The 20,173-nt window shown below is 52.3% G+C and overlaps 3 protein-coding genes across 9 annotated transcripts in view; 1 reads left to right on the top strand and 2 right to left on the bottom strand.

Annotated features, from left to right (window-relative positions):
• Positions 1-2,527, bottom strand: part of LOC103823650 (beta-galactosidase-1-like protein 2) — a 33,925-nt gene extending 31,398 nt beyond the window's left edge. For all 5 annotated transcript variants that reach the window (XM_030230695.2, XM_030230696.2, XM_030230697.2 and 2 more), the window contains exon 1: positions 2,425-2,527. In XM_030230695.2, the coding sequence (XP_030086555.1) occupies positions 2,425-2,507 (83 nt within the window). In that variant the 5' untranslated portion in view covers positions 2,508-2,527. The remainder of the gene's footprint in view (positions 1-2,424) is intronic.
• A 1,277-nt stretch (positions 2,528-3,804) lies between these two features.
• ACAD8 (acyl-CoA dehydrogenase family member 8) lies at positions 3,805-13,591 on the bottom strand. Its single transcript, XM_050983466.1, has 11 exons — positions 13,294-13,591; positions 11,953-12,053; positions 11,427-11,596; positions 10,666-10,775; positions 10,252-10,328; positions 9,862-9,999; positions 9,104-9,239; positions 8,905-9,002; positions 7,761-7,913; positions 5,428-5,530; positions 3,805-4,595 (listed from the first exon to the last, which is right to left on the bottom strand). Exons 1-11 carry the CDS (start codon positions 13,589-13,591, stop codon positions 4,543-4,545), a joined length of 1,437 nt encoding a protein of 478 aa, XP_050839423.1. The 3' UTR covers positions 3,805-4,542.
• Positions 13,480-19,667, top strand: THYN1 (thymocyte nuclear protein 1). Of its 3 annotated transcripts, none has more exons than XM_050983468.1 (8): positions 13,480-13,627; positions 15,358-15,441; positions 16,407-16,633; positions 17,079-17,147; positions 17,788-17,880; positions 18,474-18,569; positions 19,201-19,351; positions 19,432-19,667. In XM_050983468.1, exons 2-8 carry the CDS (start codon positions 15,399-15,401, stop codon positions 19,476-19,478), a joined length of 726 nt encoding a protein of 241 aa, XP_050839425.1. In that variant the 5' UTR covers positions 13,480-13,627; positions 15,358-15,398; the 3' UTR covers positions 19,479-19,667. The 3 variants fall into 3 exon arrangements, with proteins under 3 accessions (XP_050839425.1, XP_050839426.1, XP_050839424.1); XM_050983469.1 differs by having other exon boundaries at positions 13,481-13,627; positions 15,313-15,441; XM_050983467.1 differs by lacking the exon at positions 13,480-13,627 and adding an exon at positions 13,688-13,862.
• The last annotated feature ends 506 nt before the right edge of the window (positions 19,668-20,173 follow it).

Here is a 20,173-nt window from a genome sequence, read left to right as displayed (position 1 = left end):
TCTTCTTAATCCCAGGCACAACTAACCTGGCACATTCCCATCAAGTTTCCTCCTTTCAAACTCTCCAGCTCCATTGCTTTTTCTCCCTAAGAAGGGCTGGTAGGAAGCTCCCAGGCTCCCAATATTTTCAACACATTATCCTAGATATCCTGAAACCCACATTTCTCATTAGGACCTGTTCAAGTAACCTCAGGAAGAAACATTTCTGTGACTCAGCAGAGCTTCATCCTGTTACCCTGAGCTGGACTGCCAGAGTTTAAAGTGTACCTGGGCTCTCTGCTTCCTCCTGAGAGCAATTTATAGCTCCCAGTAGACTTTCTTTCTCACTTCCATAATGACACAACAGGCTGCAAATAGTCTTTTTTTTTTACTTTGTTAGATGTTCCTGGCCTTGTCAGTCTCAGTAGCCACCCCTGGGAGTGTTCCAGGTCAGGCTGGATGGGGCTGGGATAGTGGAAGTGACCCTGTCTATGGCACAGGATGGGACTGGGTCATCTTTCATTTCCTTTCCTACCCAAATTCTAGGATTCCACGATTCTGTGATTTCATTTCTGCCCCAGGGAAGTATCTTTTGCAAAAAAACCCAAAAGAACCATTCTGTTACCAGCTAACCCCAGAGCAGAGACTCTGAAGTTGGATTGGATGAGTTAGTCCAGTAAAATGGAATAAGCCTTTGTAAGATGGAATGTGAAGTGCAAAATACAACACATGGAACAGGAAAGTCCCAATTAACTCCTGAACCAAGCAGCCACGCTGCTCATGCCTGTGAAACACAAATGGGGCTGAAGTCCTCTCTGCAAGAGAGATTTGAAAAATCTCCCTGATTGAACACCAACCTTTGGTGTTCAACCACCCCACATCCAGAGCAGTTGGGAGAAAAAGCTAGTGGAAAACAGCCAAACCAGGGAAAAAAGCCAACAATTTCTTTGCTGTTGCTAAAGGATGTGCCTCAGAGGACAGGGGACTGTACTGCTAATCCCTAAGCTCCACTGAGACCTCCAAGGGCTTTGCTGTTTATTCTGGGCTTCCTCTGGCCAGGGGAAAGTGAAAGCTCTGAGCTGCCCTGGCACCCAGCTCGCTGCCCTGCACAGCCCCCTGCTCACAGGCCATGGCTGAGGTAACAAAAGAATATTCTAAAACAGCTTATTCTGCACGGGGGGTTTATTCTGCACGGGGGGTTTGGGGATACACTCCTACAGGAGACAGATTCTGTGCCTCCATCAGGTATCACTTTGCAATAATCCTCCCTAAGAGCCCAGGTGGCACAAATCCAAGGCCAGCTGTGCAAGAATTTTGCTTCTAATTATGCAAAGATTTATGAAAGCTTTTTCCATAGCTCTGAGGATCAGGTTTACTTCCAACTATGATTTTAAGAAGGTGTTATAAAACAATCCAGCTGGCAATAAATAACTCTATTACATCTCCATACATATCCATGTGCATTTTCCAGCACATCACTGGGAGGGACTGAGGAGTTTCTGATACCTGGAAGCCACAAACATGGGGAGCATCACCCCCAAAATGAACGTGATCTAAACCACGTGGGATTCAAACCAGAACCTCAAACAACTTCTTGATACTACTGGTGGCCTTCAGAGCTGCTGGTCTGGAGTGTGAAACAGGAGCAGAGAAGGAAGAGAAGAGGGTTAGACTGGACAGGTGGGCATGGCCCATGGGTACCACACTGCTCTGGGGACACGGAGCAGGGATCGGCAGCAGCAGACCAGGGGCAGAGAGGGAAACAACGCCAGGGAGCCCGGAGCCGGGCGAGATGAGCCGGAGCGATTGATTCGGGGAGCGCATCGCCCATCAGCGCTGCGATGATGCAAAGGCTCCCCGAGCCAAGGTCGGCACAGAACTGATTTATAACACAGAACTGATTTATAACACAGAACTGATTTATAACACAGAGCTGCTTTATATCACAGAGCTGGCAGAGCGGCTTTCCCCGCCGATATTTCGCTGACGGACGAGCTGTGGCTATCAGGTGCAGCATTTATTTATATTTATATTTATTTATTTATTTCAAGCTTTGCTCATTCCGCCGCGCCGGCCGCGTTACTCGCCGCGCTCCTTCCCACGCTCCCGTTCCGCTGCAGGAATGATGGGAGCGGAGGTCTCCCATCGGAAAGGATGGGATTCTACCGAGCCTGCCTCCCGCCCGGTAATTCCCCGGCAGCGCGCGGGACGCACGGGCGCTAATTACGCTCATTACGTTAATAACCGTTCTCCCCTCCACCGGCGCCGCCGGTTCCATCCATGCGCAGTTATCCCGCAGCCAGCTCCGCTCCCGGCGCCGGGGCCTGCGCCCGGCGGGTACGGACACCCCGTCCCACGCCCACCCCCGCCCGGCTCCGCCGCCGCGGGGACCCCGCCCGCCGTCCCCGGGGCGCGACCCCCGCGCCCCCCCGCCCCGGGTCTCACCTGCGCAGCAGCAGCCACAGCACGACGAGGAGCAGCGCGACGCCCCCGAAGCGGCGCTGCCGCCGCCCCCCGCACGGCCACATGGCGGAGGGAGCGCGGCCGGGCCCCGCTCGCCCGGAACCCCGGCCCGCCGCCCCCCGGGCCCGAACCCCCGACCCGCCGGGCACCGACCCAGCGCGCGCCCGCCCCGCCCCGGCCCCGCCCCGCCCCCGGCCCGCGCGCCATTGGCCCCGCCCCGCAGGCACGCTCCCCCGACTCCCATTGGCCGCCGGAGGGGCGCGCGCCCGCGGGGGCGAGGCGTGAGGGGGAGCGGCGCGGCCGTGAGGGAACGGCCTGAGGGGGGACGAAGAGACGGACTGAGGACATGGGACAGGGAACATGGACCGGGAACATGGATAGAGAACATGGATAGAGAGACGGACAGGGAACATGGGACAGGGAACATGGATACAGAACATGGGAGAGAAAATATGGATAGAGAACATGGATAGAGAGACGGACTGAGGACATGGGACAGGGAACATGGGCAGGGAACATGGATAGAGAAATGGGACTGAGAACGTGGGACAGAGAGATGGACTGAGAGATGGCACAGAGAACATGGACAGAGAGCACTGCGAGAGAGCCCAGGGGGAGAGCCCAGGCTGAGACCATGGCCAGGGACCCCCGGGAGAGGGACCCCAGGCAGGGATCCCACCGAGAGGCCCATGATAGAGCCCCCCACTTGCACTGAGACCCTGGCAGGGACCCGTGGTAGAGATCCGGGAGAGATCCCCGACAGAGACCTCTGGCCAGAAACTCCCCATGGAGACCCTGGAGAGATTTCAGACAGGGACCCTGGGCAGAGACCCCAGCTGGAGACCCCTCCCTGCCAGCCAGAGAGCCCTTCCCACAGTCCAGAGACCCTCCCGGCCCAGGGCACCCATCCCCTGGGCAGGCAGAGGGTCTCCGCCATGGGTAGGGGGCTGTTTCCCTTTGAGGCATTGCTGTTTATCCTTTAAACTGCCCTCGCCGCCCTGTGGGGCAAATTCAATGTGCAATAAAATGAGGGAGGAGACGTTCAGGGCCTGCCAGCAACAGCAGGAACAGAGATCAAATAAGAGGAAGGTGTTCCTGCCCACGGCAGGCACTGGAATGAGTTTAAAGGTTTAAGGTCCAACCTAACCCATTCCATGATTCTGCTGCTAATGCTCTGTCATCTTCCCCCTGCCAAGTACTGCTGAGAAAAAAGAGCTGGTGGACCCAAAGGGGTTAACAAAGACATACCTAAAAAGCCCTCAAGCAGAACTATTTTGCAACACCTACTTCAAAAATTCCCTGTTACTTCTGTTTAAACACCTGAAATACCACAGAAGGAAATTATCTTAATTTCCACTCCAGTAACATTTCCATCATTGCTTTATTGATTCCAAATCAGAGAGGAAAAAAACAATTTAATTTACCAATATTTTTACTCCCCTTACATTGTTCACAGCCTCGCTGATTGGAGGCCACAGAGCTCAATATTTCTGTACATAAGCTTAGTATTTCATTTGCACTTTTGTGTTGCAAAGGCTTCTTTGAGATTAAGCACCAAGATGTGGTGGGAATACAGAGAACAAGCAGTGGCTGGGAAAGTTTAAGAAACATTAGGAAAAGTTTGCTGGGAAAAGGGGGAGTGCTTCTAGCTGAAGTAGAGGCATCCTGGGATAAAAACCCTCCGGTTAGAGCCTGTGATCATCTGTTCCCAGGGGTGCTGTGAGCAGTTAATTCCTTCAAAATAAAGATTTCAGTGATCCCATGGGCTCACCTCTGCCCGAGATTCCCATTTCTGACTCAGCAGAGGTGAGCAGCAGCTCTGGTGTCTGTTTTTCCAAGGAGGACAAGCAGGCAGGCCAGGAGCAGGATTTGGAGACAGAGGCTTGGATTCACAGCTGTGATTTCTGGCTGCACAATGCCAGCCTGGCGACAGCAGCTCTGCCAGGCACGGCATGCAGCTGTGCCAGCCAGCTGTGGGTAAGGCAGGAAGGCTGTTTCCACTGGAGCATCCCCCTCTCCACTCCCAGGGAGAGAGCTGGCCAGCAGGGGAGGGAAACAGGCCGAGCTGGAACAGATGGAGGGATTTGAAGGCTCCTGGCTTCAGCCCTGTAGCAGATTCCTGGCCACAATCATCCTCATGACCTCGTTGGTACCTGCAGCAGAGGAAACACAGTTGGTACATGCAAAGGAAACACAGCTAAGGCATGGTCCTCTATGTTCCCCCTCAAAAGGCCAAGAGGATTCTCCCCTGATGTGCAGTTTACAGCACAGAGGAGCTCTTCCCACCAGCTGAAGTGGCATTTAGAAGGGGTTGGGCCAAAACCCAACCCTGCCACGGGCCAGCATATTGCTTGGGAAAGCTGCTGCTGCTTTTTATGTGAGCATTGGGAGGATGCAGGAGCAGGCATTGAGCAGCACTGGATTTACAGCAACATCTGAGCTCTCTGCTGTACATTTAACACACACACCATACAGAGGCTGCAAACCCACTCGGTGTAAGAAAGAGCAGGTCCCTTACCAGCTACCCTGGTTGTAGGTGAGGGGATTTCAAAGCAGGGAAAACAAAATATTTAGGAGGCCAAACAGATTAGAAAAGGCCAGTTACTGTTAGAGAAACAATGTCAAGGAGTACAAACAGACCAAAATCACTGTTAGAGACACAATGTCAAGGAGAGCAAACAGACCAAAATCACAGGAGAGGAATTGTTAGGGAGAATCATCACGTAGCCAGGAGTAATGGGATGAAACTGGACAGAGGCACTGCTAACATGACAACTAAATATCTTCCTCTGCTGTAAGACTCTTAAAATAGCCAAGTAAATATCTTCCTCTGCCCCCACATGGCCAGAGCTCCCAGCCAGGGCACTCACACTCACACAGAGCAGAGCAGGGCTCTGAAATCCAAGAATCAGGGTCATGTGGGAAGGTGGGGGCCTCCAGGGGGGTTTTTCTCCCAACCCCACTTGTACCAGGAGTGTCTTTTACCTTCCAGGATCTGGTGCACTCTGATGTCTCGCACAAACTGCTGCACCGCGTAATCCTTCAGGTAGCCATAGCCCCCGTGCATCTGCAGAGCCTGGTTACAGATCTAAGGGGATGAATGACACTGCTCTGAGGTGACTTGTGCAGGACACAACAGTGGCACAAGCTTGGTAAGGACCCATGAAGCTGGGCTCACTTTTTTCCCCTGGTCACCTAATCCCATCTCTTAAAAACGTGGTGTGACTGTCAGACCCCATCAGCGCTGCTTTCCATGCTAGCACATTCCCTGTTTCACATGAAGGGTGTGGTGATGTGAACAGCAATGCCCAGAAATACCCAGGGATGGGTATAGATACCCAGAGATGGGCACAGAGACACCCAGGGACGGGTACAGATACCCAGGGATGGGTATAGATACCCAGGGACAGGTATAGATACCCAGGGATGGGTACAGAGATGGGTACAGAAATATCCAAGGATGGCTATAGATACCCAGGGATGGGTACAGATACCCAGGGACAGGTATAAATACCCAGGGATGGGTACAGGGATACCCAGAGACGGGTACAGATACCCAGAGATGGGTATAGATACCCAGGGACAGGTATAGATACCCAGGGATGGGTACAGATACCCAGGGACAGGTATAAATACCCAGGGATGGGTACAGGGATACCCAGGGACGGGTACAGATACCCAGAGATGGGTATAGGTACCCAGGGATGGGTATAGATACCCAGAGATGGGCACAGAGACACCCAGGGATGCGTAGGGATGGGTATACACACCCAGGGATGGGTACACAGGGATGGGTACCCAGGGATGGGTACAGTGACACCCAGGGATGGGTATTTTTAGGGAATAAGTCGATTTTTGCTGCCTTTCTGCGGTTTGCAAAGCCGAACCGCCCGATCGCCACCTGGCGGCCACTCAGGGCAGGGGCTGGCAGGGCGCTGGTTTCCATGGAAACGCGACTCCGAGCGTCCGGTCCCCCAGTTTGGGATAGAACACGAAACAGCAGCAAAAATTCAAACTGCTGAGCACATAAACAGCTTCTAAATGACACTGGGATAGGAAATGTCAAGTTCTTTTTCTCCCTTCTTGCTTTCTTTTTATGGGGACATTTTGATAAAGTAACAAAATAAGGTATTTTTCAGTGATAAGATAATTTTCAAAGCAATAATGTAATTTTTCAGCAGTCTAGGAAAGACCCCTTGCTATCTAAGAACGATCACCCTTCAATATGCAAATTTTCCTTGGAGAATAAAAATGCTCTGCTCCCTGTCCTGTCTCCCTTTTGGCCCCCTTGGAAGAAAGTGGAAAGATGTTTGAAATCTCTCAGATTAACCCTGCAGCCTCCACATGTCTTATAAAACATCCTGTCCTCAAACAAGGCTCCTGGCTCTGGCCTTGGCTTTGGGTCGTGTAGCAGCTTTGGTTCTCCAATTTAAGATTTAAAGATTGTAGTCTTTAAATTAGGATTTAAGATTGAATCTTAAAAAAATTTAAGGATTTTTTTTTAATCTTTAAAAACAATTAAGATAAAAAACCTATGATTTTTTAAAAAATTTAAATTAAAATTTATACTAATCTTAATTTAGAATTTAAATTAATCTTAAATTTCATTTAATTTACCATTCCTGGGTACCTATACCCATTCCTGGGTATCCCTGTACCCATCCCTGGGTATCTATACCTATTTAAGATTAAATTTAAGATTTTAAAAAAAATAAGATTTTTTTCAGGGAAAAGATCAAACTTCTTCCTGACACCCTGGGTATTAAGATTAAATTTAAGATTAATTAAAAAAAATTAAGATGTCACTGTCATATTTTCTGAAAAATCCTCTTTGCCCAGGATTCTTCTCCTGGGAAGCTGAGAAGCCTCAGAAAGAAATGAAAACAAGAAATTGCTTCTCCTGTGTTTGCTGCTTTGGAATGTGGTTTGGACACTGTTTACCATCAGGTGATTGTTTCATAGGTTTCACGTGAATTGGTTTAACTTAATGACCAATCATGTCCAGCTGTGTTGGGACTCTGGAAGGAGTCACAATTTTTCATTCTCATTCTTATTTAGCCTTCTGTCTGTATCCTTTCTCTATTCTTTAGTATAGTTTTAGTATAGCATTCTTTTAATATTACATAATTTCCTAAAACAATAAATCAGCCTTCTAAGAACATGGAGTCAGACTCCTTCCTCTTCCATCTGGGGCACCTCACTAATACGACATTAAGATTTTTCAGGGAGACGATCAAACTTCTCCCTGACACCCTGGCCACTAAGAAGGGGTCTCCAAGTTTGTAATGAGGACACCAAGAGGTGTTTGAGGCACCTACCCCAAAGCACTCGTCGGTGGCGAAGAGCTTGGCCATGGAGCAGAGCACGGCCGCGTCCTCCCGGCCCTCCTGCAGCGCCCGCGCCGCGTTGCGCACCATGAGCCGCGCGGCCACCAGCCGGGTGGCCATCTCTGCCAGCCTGAACTGCAGGTACTGCAGAGCCACAGGAAAGCTCCATCAGCACCTCACAGGGCTGCCAGCCCAGCCCCACCACCGCCAGGCAGGGCTGGTGGCCACAGCTCTCTCCATAGAGAGGCAAACACAGCCCCACCACTGCCAGGCAGGGCTGATGGCCACAGCTCTGTCCATAGAGAGAGGCAAACACAGCCCCACCACTGCCAGGCAGGGCTGGTGGCCACAGCTCTGTCCATAGAGAGAGGCAAACACAGCCCCACCACTGCCAGGCAGGGCTGGTGGCCACAGCTCTGTCCATAGAGAGAGGCAAACACAGCCCTACCACTGCCAGGCAGGGCTGGTGGCCACAGCTCTGTCCATAGAGAGAGGCAAACTTTCCCTGGGGAAGGCTGTGAGAAGATCAGAGAAAATGAGCAACAATATCTCCACTTGCTGCACCTGGTGTTGTGCACATGTAGAATGTGTTATGGAGATCTGGTTACCAAAGGGAGGTTTCTTAATTGGACACTGGATGGTGTTTGGATTGACCAATTGGATCTGTCTGGATTGGACTGTCTGTAAGGGTGATGAGCTTCTTAATAAGTATAATAATTATAATATAGTAAAATATAATAGTATAACATTGTATATAGTATAATATATATTACGTATTATAATATATATACTATTACATTATATAGTATGGTATGGTATAGTATAGTATAGTATAGTATAGTATAGTATAGTATAGTATAGTATAGTATAGTATAGTATAGTATAGTATAGTGTAGTATAGTATAGTATAGTGTAGTATAGTAGAATAGAGAAATTGATCAGCCTCCTGGAATCATGGAGTCAAGATTAATTATTATTACCCCATTCAGAGGACCGCTGCTACGATAAGGGCTCAGGCCTAACACGCTTCCTTCCTAGGAAAACGTGTTCTTGACTTCCCCAGGGAAGTGAGGGATGGCCCTTCCAGCATGAGGAAGGGCTCAGTTCTGGAGGGCAGAGCTGCTGCAGGCCCTACCTGGTTGCTGGCGAGGGGCTCCCCGAACTGCTTGCGGACCATGAGGTGCTCCTGAGCCAGGAGAACTGAGGCGTGAGCAGCTCCTAACGAACAAGAAGCTGGTGGGAGAAGCCAAGGACACAGAGTGAAGGTGAAGCTACTTCAGACAGGCAACAAGAAGGTCCTGCCCTCCTCCCTTGGCTCCATTTGGCTTTCTCACCGATGTTTATCCTGCCTCCATTGAGGCCCTGCATGGCGATGCTGAATCCCTGCCCTTCAGCTCCCAGCCGGTTGCCCACAGGAACAATGCAGTCCTCAAAGATCACGGCTCGAGTTGGCTGGGAATTCCAGCCTACCTGAGAAAAAACAGAGCTCCTTCCAGACTGCCTGAGGAGCAGCACAACTCCAACACAGAATCACCAGCCTGCTCCCAACCCCTCAGTCTCACTGCCAAGCTGCCACAAAGCACTCGTGGTCCACATGATTTGGCCTCAGTAGAAACTGGAATGGGTGTTTTTGAGAAGAGGCACAAATCCAGTGATCTTGGTGTTCCTGAGACTAAAATCCTTCACTTACCAAAGGGACAGGTATTGGGCAAACTTCACCACTTGGTAAAACCATGCCAGGCTGGGACTCCAATCCCATCCATGAAGAGATCCCTAATGCTTTGCATAGACAAGCTCATTGGAACCACAGGACACAGCATCAAGCTGTGCAGGGGAGGCTCAGATTGGACATCAGGAAGAATTTCTCCATGGAAAAGGCTGTCAGGCATTGGAATGGGCTATCCAAGGAGGTATTTGAGTGACCACCCCTGCAGGTGTTTAAGGAATGCCTGGACGTGGCACTCAGTGACAAGTGAGGATCAGTCACAGGTTAGACTCAATGGTCTTGGAGGTCCTTCCAATCTTGGTGATTCTGTGATCTCTGTCCTGAACTTCCCTCAAGCACACAGGAAGCACAACCCAAGCCTCTTACCTTCTTCTCCTTCTTGCCAAAGCTGAGCCCTGGCATTCCCTTCTCCAGCACGATGCAGGAGATGCCCTTGGGGCCTGGGCCCCCTGTGCGACACATGACCACGTACACATCAGTGTCACCTCCCCCGCTGATGAAGGCCTGCAGGAGGGCACAACAAGAAAAGTGAGGCTTTGGAGGGGGGTTTGCAAACTAACCCTGAGCCCACAGCAGCAGCTGGCAGGGTACAGAAATGGAGAGGCAAAGACCCCACAGCCAGAGGCACTTAGGGACCCAGCTGGTGAAAGCTCTGCAGAGCACATCTTGCCTTGGGAGAATGTACAGAGGTGAGGAGACAGCAGGAATGGGAAGGACACCGAGACCCAGGCAGCTTTAGCAGGAGCAAAGAGGTACCTTGGAGCCATTCAGGACGTAGGAGTCCCCTTTCCTCTGAGCTGAGGTCAGCAGGGAAGCTGCATCACTGCCACTCCCTGTTTGAGAAGCAAGGAAGCAGCCAGTGAAGCAGAAGGTCCAAAGCCTACAAACTCTCCCTGGGACCATACCCTGACACCTGAATTTGTACCACAAGCATCTCAGCAATCATCATCTGCCTCTCCCCAACTTCACAAATGAATATGGAAAGAAACATTTCACCTCCGGCCCTTTTCAATGTTCATGTGCAGTTAAAGAGAGAGGAGGAGATGTCCTGGTTGAGGATGCTCACCTGGCTCAGTCAGGACCTTTGCTCACCTGGCTCAGTCAAGACCTTTGCAATGTTCATGTGCAGTTAAAGAGAGAGGAAGAGATGTCCTGGTTGAGGATGCTCACCTGGCTCAGTCAGGCAATAGGAGGCAAACTTTTCCATGCTGCAGAGTGATGGGCAGAACCTGCGCCGCTGCTCCTCACTGCCAAAGGTGTCGATCATCCAAACACACATGCTGGGGTGGGAGAGAAGGAGCAGCATTCAGGATTGAACATAGGTTGTACAAGAACATCCCTGGCTGAACAGAGGAAAGCTCCACAGAACTGAGGACTGAAAATGTTATTGTTACACCTTCCATTCACCACAGACTCACTGCCCTGTGGAACAGCAGGTCCTGCTTAAGAGCCTCAGTCTCCCCTCCAGGCTCAGCCCTGCTCCCTCTCCAGGAAACTGCATCTGAAGAAAGAGGCAGCATCACTGCAGCTCTCTGTGCCAAGTGACCTGTCACTGGACATGTCTGCACAAGCAGGACAGCCCTGGGGTCAGGTGGTGCCTCTGGGCTCTGTCACAGCACGGCCGAGGCACAAAGGCTTTTTCCAGGCAGGTTACTATCTATAGACAGCTTAAGTGGCAGAGCAGAGAACAAAATCCAGAACTTAATCCCATCTTGCATGCCACAAAGCTAAAATTACTTCTTGGTGGCATCTCAGTCCTTGTGGCCTATTTGTTTACTGCCATCCAGGGATCCTCACAGGGATGTGTGTACTCGAGGTCGGCATTTAAATATATAAATAATGAGCAGCAGCCAGGGAGCTGCCTCCAGCGGGATTTAGAGCCCACAGAGCAGCCAGGCTGACACCATCCACCCCTACACAGACACACTCACTTGTGGATGCTCATGTAAGCAGTGGTGCTGGTACATCCTGTTGACAGAGCTTCAAAGATTATGGAGGTGTCAAGTCGTGACAATCCAGAGCCACCAACATCTGGTTTCACATAGATCCCACCAAATCCCAGCTGGGCTGCCTTCCTCATCGTTTCCACAGGGAATATTTCCTGTTGGGGCAGGAGAGATATCCCAATGAATATTCAGGGATAGTTCAGTCCCTTCGGGTAGCCCTGGGCTACCAATTTGAGTCCCATGTCCTGCAGAGTTTAAGCAGCTGGGTGGGTCAAAGAAGAGGTGGTACCATCACAAACACATTCCACCTTCAGCAGTGAACCCAAGATCCAGGTGATTGAATAACCTGGCTAGGAAAGCTTCAAGGTATTTCTGTCCCTTCCCCAGCTACAGCAGCAGCTTCAAGGACAACCTCCAGAGCTACTGCAGAAAGCCCTCAGTGAGACCTGTGGGTCACAACGTCCTAAGGGAGGAAAAAGGGAGCAGTGCAACCCTTGTGAGGCCATCCTACCTTCTCATCCCACTCAGCCATGTAAGGAGCCATCTCCTTGGCAGCAAAATCAAGGGCAACTTTTTGGAATTCCTTCTGATCCTCAGTGAGTCCAGTGGATGCTAGAAAAGCAGCAAGAGATGAGAACATGTGTCTGTTGAGGGAAAGCAGCACAACCACCTTGTCTATACCCCAAACAATTTTCAGGTGCCCCTTAACTCACACAAACAGTTCAGGGACCATTTCACTGTTCCTCAGGAATACAATGAACTGTGCTGAGAGCAGGGAGCTTTGGGAGGGGCTTTCTTGGGACAAAACAAATCCATGATCCCAGTTGTGTCTGTTTGCTCCATGCTAACTACATTAGAAAGCCAGGACAGGGGAGCACAGTCACTCCATCTCACTAAGTCTGTGCTAAAGAAATCTGAGGGAGCAGTGCTGGGACTTCAGAAAAAAAAGGAGATTGGAAGCAAGTAACACAGCAGTCCTTTGTAAACAGCATTTAAAACTTTAGTTAGTTCTGCATTTGAAACCTGCTTCACTGACACACAGATCCAACATTGTTTTGTTTGCTCTCCTCCTGAAATTCACAGCTATGCTGCTGCCTCAGTTTTAATGCTGTTACATTTAGACATCGAAGCAATTCATCTGCAAAGTGTTCTGGGACCAGAATGGTTTGGATTGGAAGGGACCCCACAGACCACCTCTTGTTCCAACCACCTGACACCTTCTAAGAGACCAAGCCCTGTCCAACCTGGCCTTGAGCACTGCCAGGGATGGGGCATCTACAACTTCTGGGCAACCTGTGCCAGGTGGAATTCTGCCAGAGGAATTTCTTCCTAATATCCAACCTGAATCTCTCCTCTTTTAGTTTAAATCCATTCCCCCTTCCCTATCAGTTTGATAACATAAAAAAATCACTTTCCTTCTTTTTTAAAATCCCCTTTCTTTGAGAGATATTCTTTGATTCACTATCAAATTTGAAAAACCATGAATATCTAACAAAAGTAAGGAAGGGACATGGAGAAAGACAGACCTTCCTTGCGGGCTCTGTCCCAGTGCTGAGCACGGTGTAAAGAGGTAAAAGGAGGGACAGGGACAGCGAGGACCTTTCCTTGCGGGCTCTGTCCCAGTGCCAGGCACCCGCTGCGCGCGTCCGCGCCCGCACCGCCCTGACCGGGAGCAGGACACGGGGCGGAGGGACACGGGGAGCGGTGACACACGGAGCAGTGACACGAGCAGCTGGGAACATCCCTCCGGGCGGGGACAGCACCCGGGTACACCGACCCGCCATCCATCTCCCCCAGCCCGCCTCCCCCGGGCCGCGGGGGGGTCCCGGCCCGGGGCCGGGCAGCTCCTTACGGTCGATGCAGGACGCGATCCCCCGGCGCCCGAGCAGCAGCCGCGCCGCCGCCCGCGGGGCCGCTCGCCACGCCATGGCCATGGCCGTGCGGGGCCGCTCCGCTTCCCGGCTGCCGGCTCCCGGCGGGGCAGGCTGGGAGCTGTAGTTCTGCCCCCAGCGCCGCCCGCCCGGGCGGGGAGGGAGCCGGGGGAGCCGGCCCTGCCCCGGCCTTTGCATAGCGGGCACCGTTTCCGAGCGCGCTTCCTCCTCCTCCTCCTCCTCCTCCTCCTCCGCGCCCGGCACCGCCAGCATCCTCATCGCCCCGAGCGGGACCGGCGGCAGCGGCCCGGGCTGGTGAGCGGGAGCTCGGAGGGCTGACAAGGAGGGAGGGAGGAAGGGGGAAGCTTGGCATAGAAGGCGGAAAAGTTGATGCCAGCCGGCCTGGCAGGAGGCGGCGGGCTCGGAGCCGCGGGAGTGCTGCTGACAAAGGAGCAGGGGATGGGCCGGGTGGCCCGCGCCTCTCCCGGAGCCCCGGAGTCCGGAGGGCTGGGAGGGACCTGGGGGTCACCCGGTGAACCCCTCCGGCCAGGTACGGCCACCTGCGGCCAGCGCGCCCAGGTGCGTTTGGCGCTCTGCAGGGAGGGAGCGGCTCCCGAGGGCTCCTGGCGGGAGAGCCCGGCCAGGGGCAGGCAGAGCCCGGCCAGGGGCAGGCAGACCCGGCCAGGGGCAGGCAGAGCCCGGCCAGGGGCAGGCACAGCCCGGCCAGGGCAGGCAGAGCCCAGACAGGGGCAGGCACAGCCCGGCCAGGGGCAGGCAGAGCCCAGGCAGGGGCAGGCAGAGCCCGGCCAGGGGCAGGCAGACCCGGCCAGGGGCAGGCAGAGCCCGGCCAGGGGCAAGCACAGCCCGGCCAGGGGCAGGCACAGCCCGGCCAGGGGCAGGCACAGCCCGGCCAGGGGCAGGCACAGCCCGGCCAGGGGCAGGCAGAGCCCAGGCAGAGGCAGGCAGAGCCCGGCCAGGGGCAGGCAGACCCGGCCAGGGGCAAGCACAGCCCGGCCAGGGCAGGCAGAGGCAGGCAGAGCCCAGGCAGGGGCAGGCACAGCCCGGCCAGGGGCAGGCAGACCCGGCCAGGGGCAGGCAGAGCCCAGCCAGGGGCAGGCACAGCCCGGCCAGGGGCAGGCAGAGCCCAGCCAGGGGCAGGCAGAGCCCAGGCAGGGGCAGGCACAGCCCGGCCAGGGGCAGGCAGAGCCCGGCCAGGGGCAGGCAGAGCCCAGGCAGAGGCAGGCACAGCCCGGCCAGGGGCAGGCAGAGCCCGGCCAGGGCAGGCAGAGCCCGGCCAGGGGCAGGCAGAGCCCAGGCAGGGGCAGGCAGACCCGGCCAGGGGCAAGCACAGCCCGGCCAGGGGCAGGCAGAGCCCAGGCAGGGGCAGGCAGAGCCCGGCCAGGGGCAGGCAGACCCGGCCAGGGGCAAGCACAGCCCGGCCAGGGGCAGGCACAGCCCGGCCAGGGGCAGGCAGAGCCCAGGCAGGGGCAGGCAGAGCCCGGCCAGGGGCAGGCAGACCCGGCCAGGGTCTGGCACAGCCCGGCCAGGGGCAGGCAGAGCCCGGCCAGGGGCAAGCACAGCCCGGCCAGGGCAGGCACAGCCCGGCCAGGGGCAGGCAGAGCCCAGGCAGGGGCAGGCACAGCCCGGCCAGGGGCAAGCACAGCCCGGCCAGGGCAGGCAGAGGCAGGCAGAGCCCAGGCAGGGGCAGGCACAGCCCGGCCAGGGGCGAGGCTGGGCTGAGCGCTGGGGAGCAGCGCGACTCCTGTGCCAAAGGCAGAGAGGGGCCGCTCTCTGCCCACGCAGCTTGGGGACTGCCCGGTTGCAGCAGCGATCCAGCCCTGCTGCTGGTGTCCATCAGGGCTCCAGGGTGCGGTCCCCAAGCCCTGCCAGCATTCACACTGATAGAGGAAGTGGCTGAGCTCAAGGAAAGATTTATTTGCTCTCCACTCGCCCTACAGCGCTTGCAGCTCTCTGCCTCAGCCGTCTCTACTTTTTTTCAGCCGCCTGAAGCAGCAGTAATTCCTCCTCCTTCTCTCGTCCATCAGGTGTTTCTCAGCGAAGAGAAGATAATTCAGAGAGACCAGAGATGCCTTGGCCGAGCAGAAAGAGAGACAAAGGAGCAGTAGCAGGTCTGTGCTGACATCCTGACTGATTTAGCACCTCTCATTTCAAGTTCCAGGCTGTAGTGAAACTACAGCCAGCCGTATTAACCGTCTGTCTCTCACAGGCAGTGTCTTACAGACAGCATTTCCTGTGCCAGATGGGCTGAGCACCCAAGCATGACTGAGACAAGCCTGCTAGGTGTGTGATAAGGACAGTGATGTATTCTCAGCACAAGGGGCTTAGGAAATGGAATTCAGGCCCATTTTTGCAGAGCTTTCAGGTCCTGCACAGCAGAGTTGGTCAGTCAGAGTACATCCAGTGCAGTGCCAGGAAGCTGATGTGGTACCAGCTGCAAAAACAAAAATCAAGAACATTGCACTGGAGGCATCATGATGTGGTGTTTAAAGTACAAGATGAAAAAACTGCACATCTGTGCCACTCATCTGCCTGATCCACTCTAGCAAATAACCACAATTTTACCCTTTAACTGTGGACATTTAATCACTTCTTAATAATTGGGGGCTTTTTGTCTGTGTCCTGAAGAAATAAAGGATCCTTCTGAACAGGTAGCTCAGTGGAGGTTCAGCTAAGATTTCCAGCTCCTGCAGGAATTGAAATAGTTTGGTTTGCTGGGTGAATGTTCTTCTTATTCACCAGATCCACCTAAGTCTGCTTTGTTGCCTGGAGCTGATTTCTCAGCAATTAATTAAAAAAATTCAACTACACTTCATGTGGGCAAACATGGTCTATCCCGAGGTCTTTTTATTACTAACTGGGAGTATTGAACTACATTTTTGCAGACAAAAAAAAAAATCTCCTTATTTCAGATGCAAATTAGAAATACTCAGAACCATTGGTGCATAATGCTGCTACCTTACCCTGAGCACCTGGGGTGCCCCAAACTCCTGCTGCAGTCAAATGTGTGAAACCAGCTTGGACAAATAAAAATAATTTTTAAAACAAAATGTTTTTTCTCTCAATGTCTTTTAAGATAAAAAAGAGCCTGATGCTAAAATTGCCAAAACTGAGAATGAGACTTCGGATAAGGAGGAAGAAGAGATGTCTGCAAAACCCCCAGCTGGGAGCTCCAAGTCAGGATGGAAGAACTGGAAGAAAAAAGAATCTGAGTCTGGTGGGGAGGAAAGCAAGATCACATATTGTCACTGGCTGCTGAAATCAGAACCTGAGAGCAGGCTGGAGAAGGGGGTGGATGTGAAGGTGAGCACTGACAGCCCCTCACTCAGCAAAGGACAGCAGCAGGGCCACTCCTGCCCACCTTGAGTGCCCAGAACCTGAGGGACAGCATCAGACAAATCAGATTGTTTTTTCTTCTCAAAACCAATTTGTCCTCCTGGAAATGGAAAAACAAAATGTTCTTGTCCAAGGTGACAGCCTTGGGGTTTCATACATGTAATACAAGAGGAAATCAGCTCCTCGGGATGCTTGGCTGCTGGTCACAGGAGCAGCATCTATTTCAGACTCTGCCTTTACTCTGCTGCTTTGTAAAGGTTTTTCTGTAGGCCCTGTGGGAGATAAAAATTGTGTCAGGTTTGTGCTATAATTGAAGGAGCTGCTAGCAACAAATGCTTAGGCTCAGTGCAGACAATGACACTAAAGATGAGAAAGCTCCTGAATGAATGTTTATTTTCATTTCATTTGGCAGTTCAGTGTTGACGACTTGAAAGCTCAGCCTAATCAGACAACCTGCTGGGATGGAGTAAGGAACTACCAGGTAGGAAGCACATGGGGGCACTGAAATAGCAATTGAAGAAGGTGGCTCTGCCCACAGCTTGTTCCTGTGCCTGAAGCATTTCCTCCTGGGGCACTCTGCCTGTTCATGCAGGTGCATTTTGGCAGGGATCTGAAGTCAGCTCCTGCTTAGTGGCCTCTAGGTCAGAGGTAGATTCAGGCTGATGAATATTCTGTCAAATCATCCAGTTTTTCTTTCACTTAGACCAACCTTTGATACCTTTCAGCAAGTCTGTACTTACCCAAATCCTCTGTCAGTGCACAGCTTTCTGTTCCAAGGGAATTCCACGTGTGTTCCCCTGCTGTGTATGATCCCTGTGCTCTGTAGGATTCCCTGTTCCCCTACACATGATCTGCTCTGAATTGTTTGCTGACAACTCTCCTAGGCAAGGGTGGCTGAGCTGTTGAATTCCCACACCAACAGGAGCTTGCTCTTCAACCTTGTTTTGACTTAATTTCATTCCAACACAAAACCATCTCTATGACAACTGTAGGAAACATTATCTGAGTAATTCTGAAGCACATCTACCTCTCCTCTTGTTGGTTCCTGTTCTTGGCTGCATCTAATGAAGCCCTGAGAGCTTGATGGAAAGAGCTGAAAGTCTCTTGTTTACTCCTGACAGGCAAGGAATTTCCTGAGATCCATGAAACTTGGGCAGCAGGCCTTCTTCTACCACAGTAACTGCAAAGAGCCTGGCATTGTGGCCCTTGTCAAGGTGAGTGTCTGTGTTTTGGGGAGAAGGGATAAGGAGTGGGTTATCAAACAGCTCACTGCTTGTGTCTCAGCACCAAAGAGTGCAGGAGTTGTGCAGTGAGAGCAGGGAATGAGCCCGGGACACCTCAGCTCAGCACTCAGGGCTGACTCAGCCGTGTGTCCCCAGAGAGATGGAACCACACTGTGCTGTTTTCCTGCTGACATTTCGGGGCACTCCCAGCCAAGCCAAGTGCTGTTCCACACTCTGATTCCAGTCTGACTCACTACATTCTAGTCAGCAGAGCCCACAAGGCAGTAGAATAAAACCAGGGCACAGAACAGCTTTTTCTTTAAGAGCAGAACTCATCACAAAGATCATCATCAGCTACCCAGTTTTCCCCTGCTGCATTTCCTTCCACACTGATCTCCAGCAGGTGATGCTGCACTCACTGTTCTGCACTTCTTCCAGCCAAGAAATGTAAAGGAAACTGTTAGAATGGAGTTCAGGCAAAGCAAGGCTGATTTTTCACCAGCATTATTCCTTGTCACAGCTCATGCCCTTTGCTGACTGGTGTTTTGAACTGATGGAAACTTTCTTCTCCCTTTCTGCTTCAGATCGTGAAGGAGGCGTACCCTGATCACACCCAGTTTGATCAGAAGGATCCTCACTATGACTCCACCAGCAGAAAAGAGAACCCCAAATGGTCCATGGTAATGTGTTCTATTAAACACAGCTCTGTGTGCAAGCCAAGAGAAGGGAGAAGGCTCTTTGCATCATTTTGGAAATCTTAAGCTTCTGTCCTGGCCTAGCTGCCTTTTTCTCTCTCAAGAGAAAATTCAATCCCGTTTTCTCTGCTTTTTCCCCAGTCCCTTCCAGGAGGCTGCCAAAATGTATCTCCCTAAATTTCCATATCTTGGCTGCAGAGCTGGCCTCTCTTCATTTTCAAATCTTGGCTGCAGAGTTGGCCTCCACGCCTGGCAGAACCCTGAGTTAGAAAAATGAGCTAAGAGCCACTGTCAGTACACAGCAAACAAAGCTGTAGTTTTGGGGTACATTAACTTGTAGGGAAGGGAGTGTTCATGGGCTGCCCACATCCCACATCTGAATTTTGCATTGTCTGGGACATGAATGCACCTTGCTGCTGCACAGTGCCAACAAATCACCTGCCACAAATACTGGGGAGCTCTTTTAGCCTTCAGCAAGGCAAAGTTAGTGCACATCAGTCACTTCCTTGAGCTCGAAATCTTTATCCCGCCAAGATTTTATGGGCTGTCTGGAGGCTGTGTCCCTGTCCAACCTGCTGCTGTGCTGCCCTCCCTCCCTCCCTCTATCCCTCCCCAGGTGGATGTGCAGTTTGTGAGGATGACCAAGCGCTTCATCCCCCTGTCTGAGATCAAGGCTCACCACCTGGCACACAAAGCAGACGGGGGCCCCCTCAAGGACATGATGCTCTTCAGCAGGCAACGTCTGTCCATCCAGCCCCTGACACAAGGTGAGAACCTCCCAGGACTCTGATTCCCTCTGTCGGGCAAGCTGCAAGTTCCATTTATGGTTTTTCTTTCCTTACCACAGAGGAATTTGATTTTGTCTTGAGCCTGGAAGAGGAAAAGCCACATTAAAGCAGCACAGCTCCCACCCAGCCCGCTGATGCCTCCTCCTCCTCCTCCACCAGCAGACTCTCAAGTTCACCTGCTCAAGCACAGCACCACAAACATGCCACCACAAGATCTGCAGCCACACGTCCCTTCCCCTGACACACTTGTTATTTTTTGCTTATTTTTTCAATAAATAAAGCCTTTTGGAATCAACTGCAGCTACTTGAGTTTAAATAGCAGGAAAATCTGATATTTATCTCTTGGGGAAGAAACAGGTCCATCTTCTTTGTTTAGTTTGGGGTCTAGTGCAGCTCCATGTACTGCAGAGGGACATTGTTGTGTGGGAAGGAATCCCTGAGTTCTGTCTAGAACCAGAAAATTTAGAATCATTGAATGGCCTGGGTTGGAAGAGACCTGGAAATCATTTCATTCCACCCCCTGCCATGGGCAGGGACATTTTCCACTAGCCCAGGTTGCTCCAGGCTCTGTCCAGCCTGGCTTTGGACACTTCCAGGGGTGTGGCAGCCACACAATCAGGAGGAATTTGTCTCCAGCATCCCATCTAAACTATTTTCTGTCAGTTTGAAGCCCTTCTCCCTCGTCCTGTCAGTGCATGCTGTTGTAAACAGTCTCTCTGGAGATGGATACACAAAGCAGACCACAGTGAACTTCCTGCAGGTACAAAAGTTCCCACGTTATTTTTGTTCTGACATCAGGGA

Source organism: Serinus canaria, chromosome 24, assembly GCF_022539315.1.
Source record: "Serinus canaria isolate serCan28SL12 chromosome 24, serCan2020, whole genome shotgun sequence".
Lineage (NCBI taxonomy): Eukaryota > Metazoa > Chordata > Aves > Passeriformes > Fringillidae > Serinus > Serinus canaria.
The sequence above is the reverse complement of the archived record's forward strand: the minus strand, read 5'-3'. Positions and strand labels throughout refer to the sequence as shown.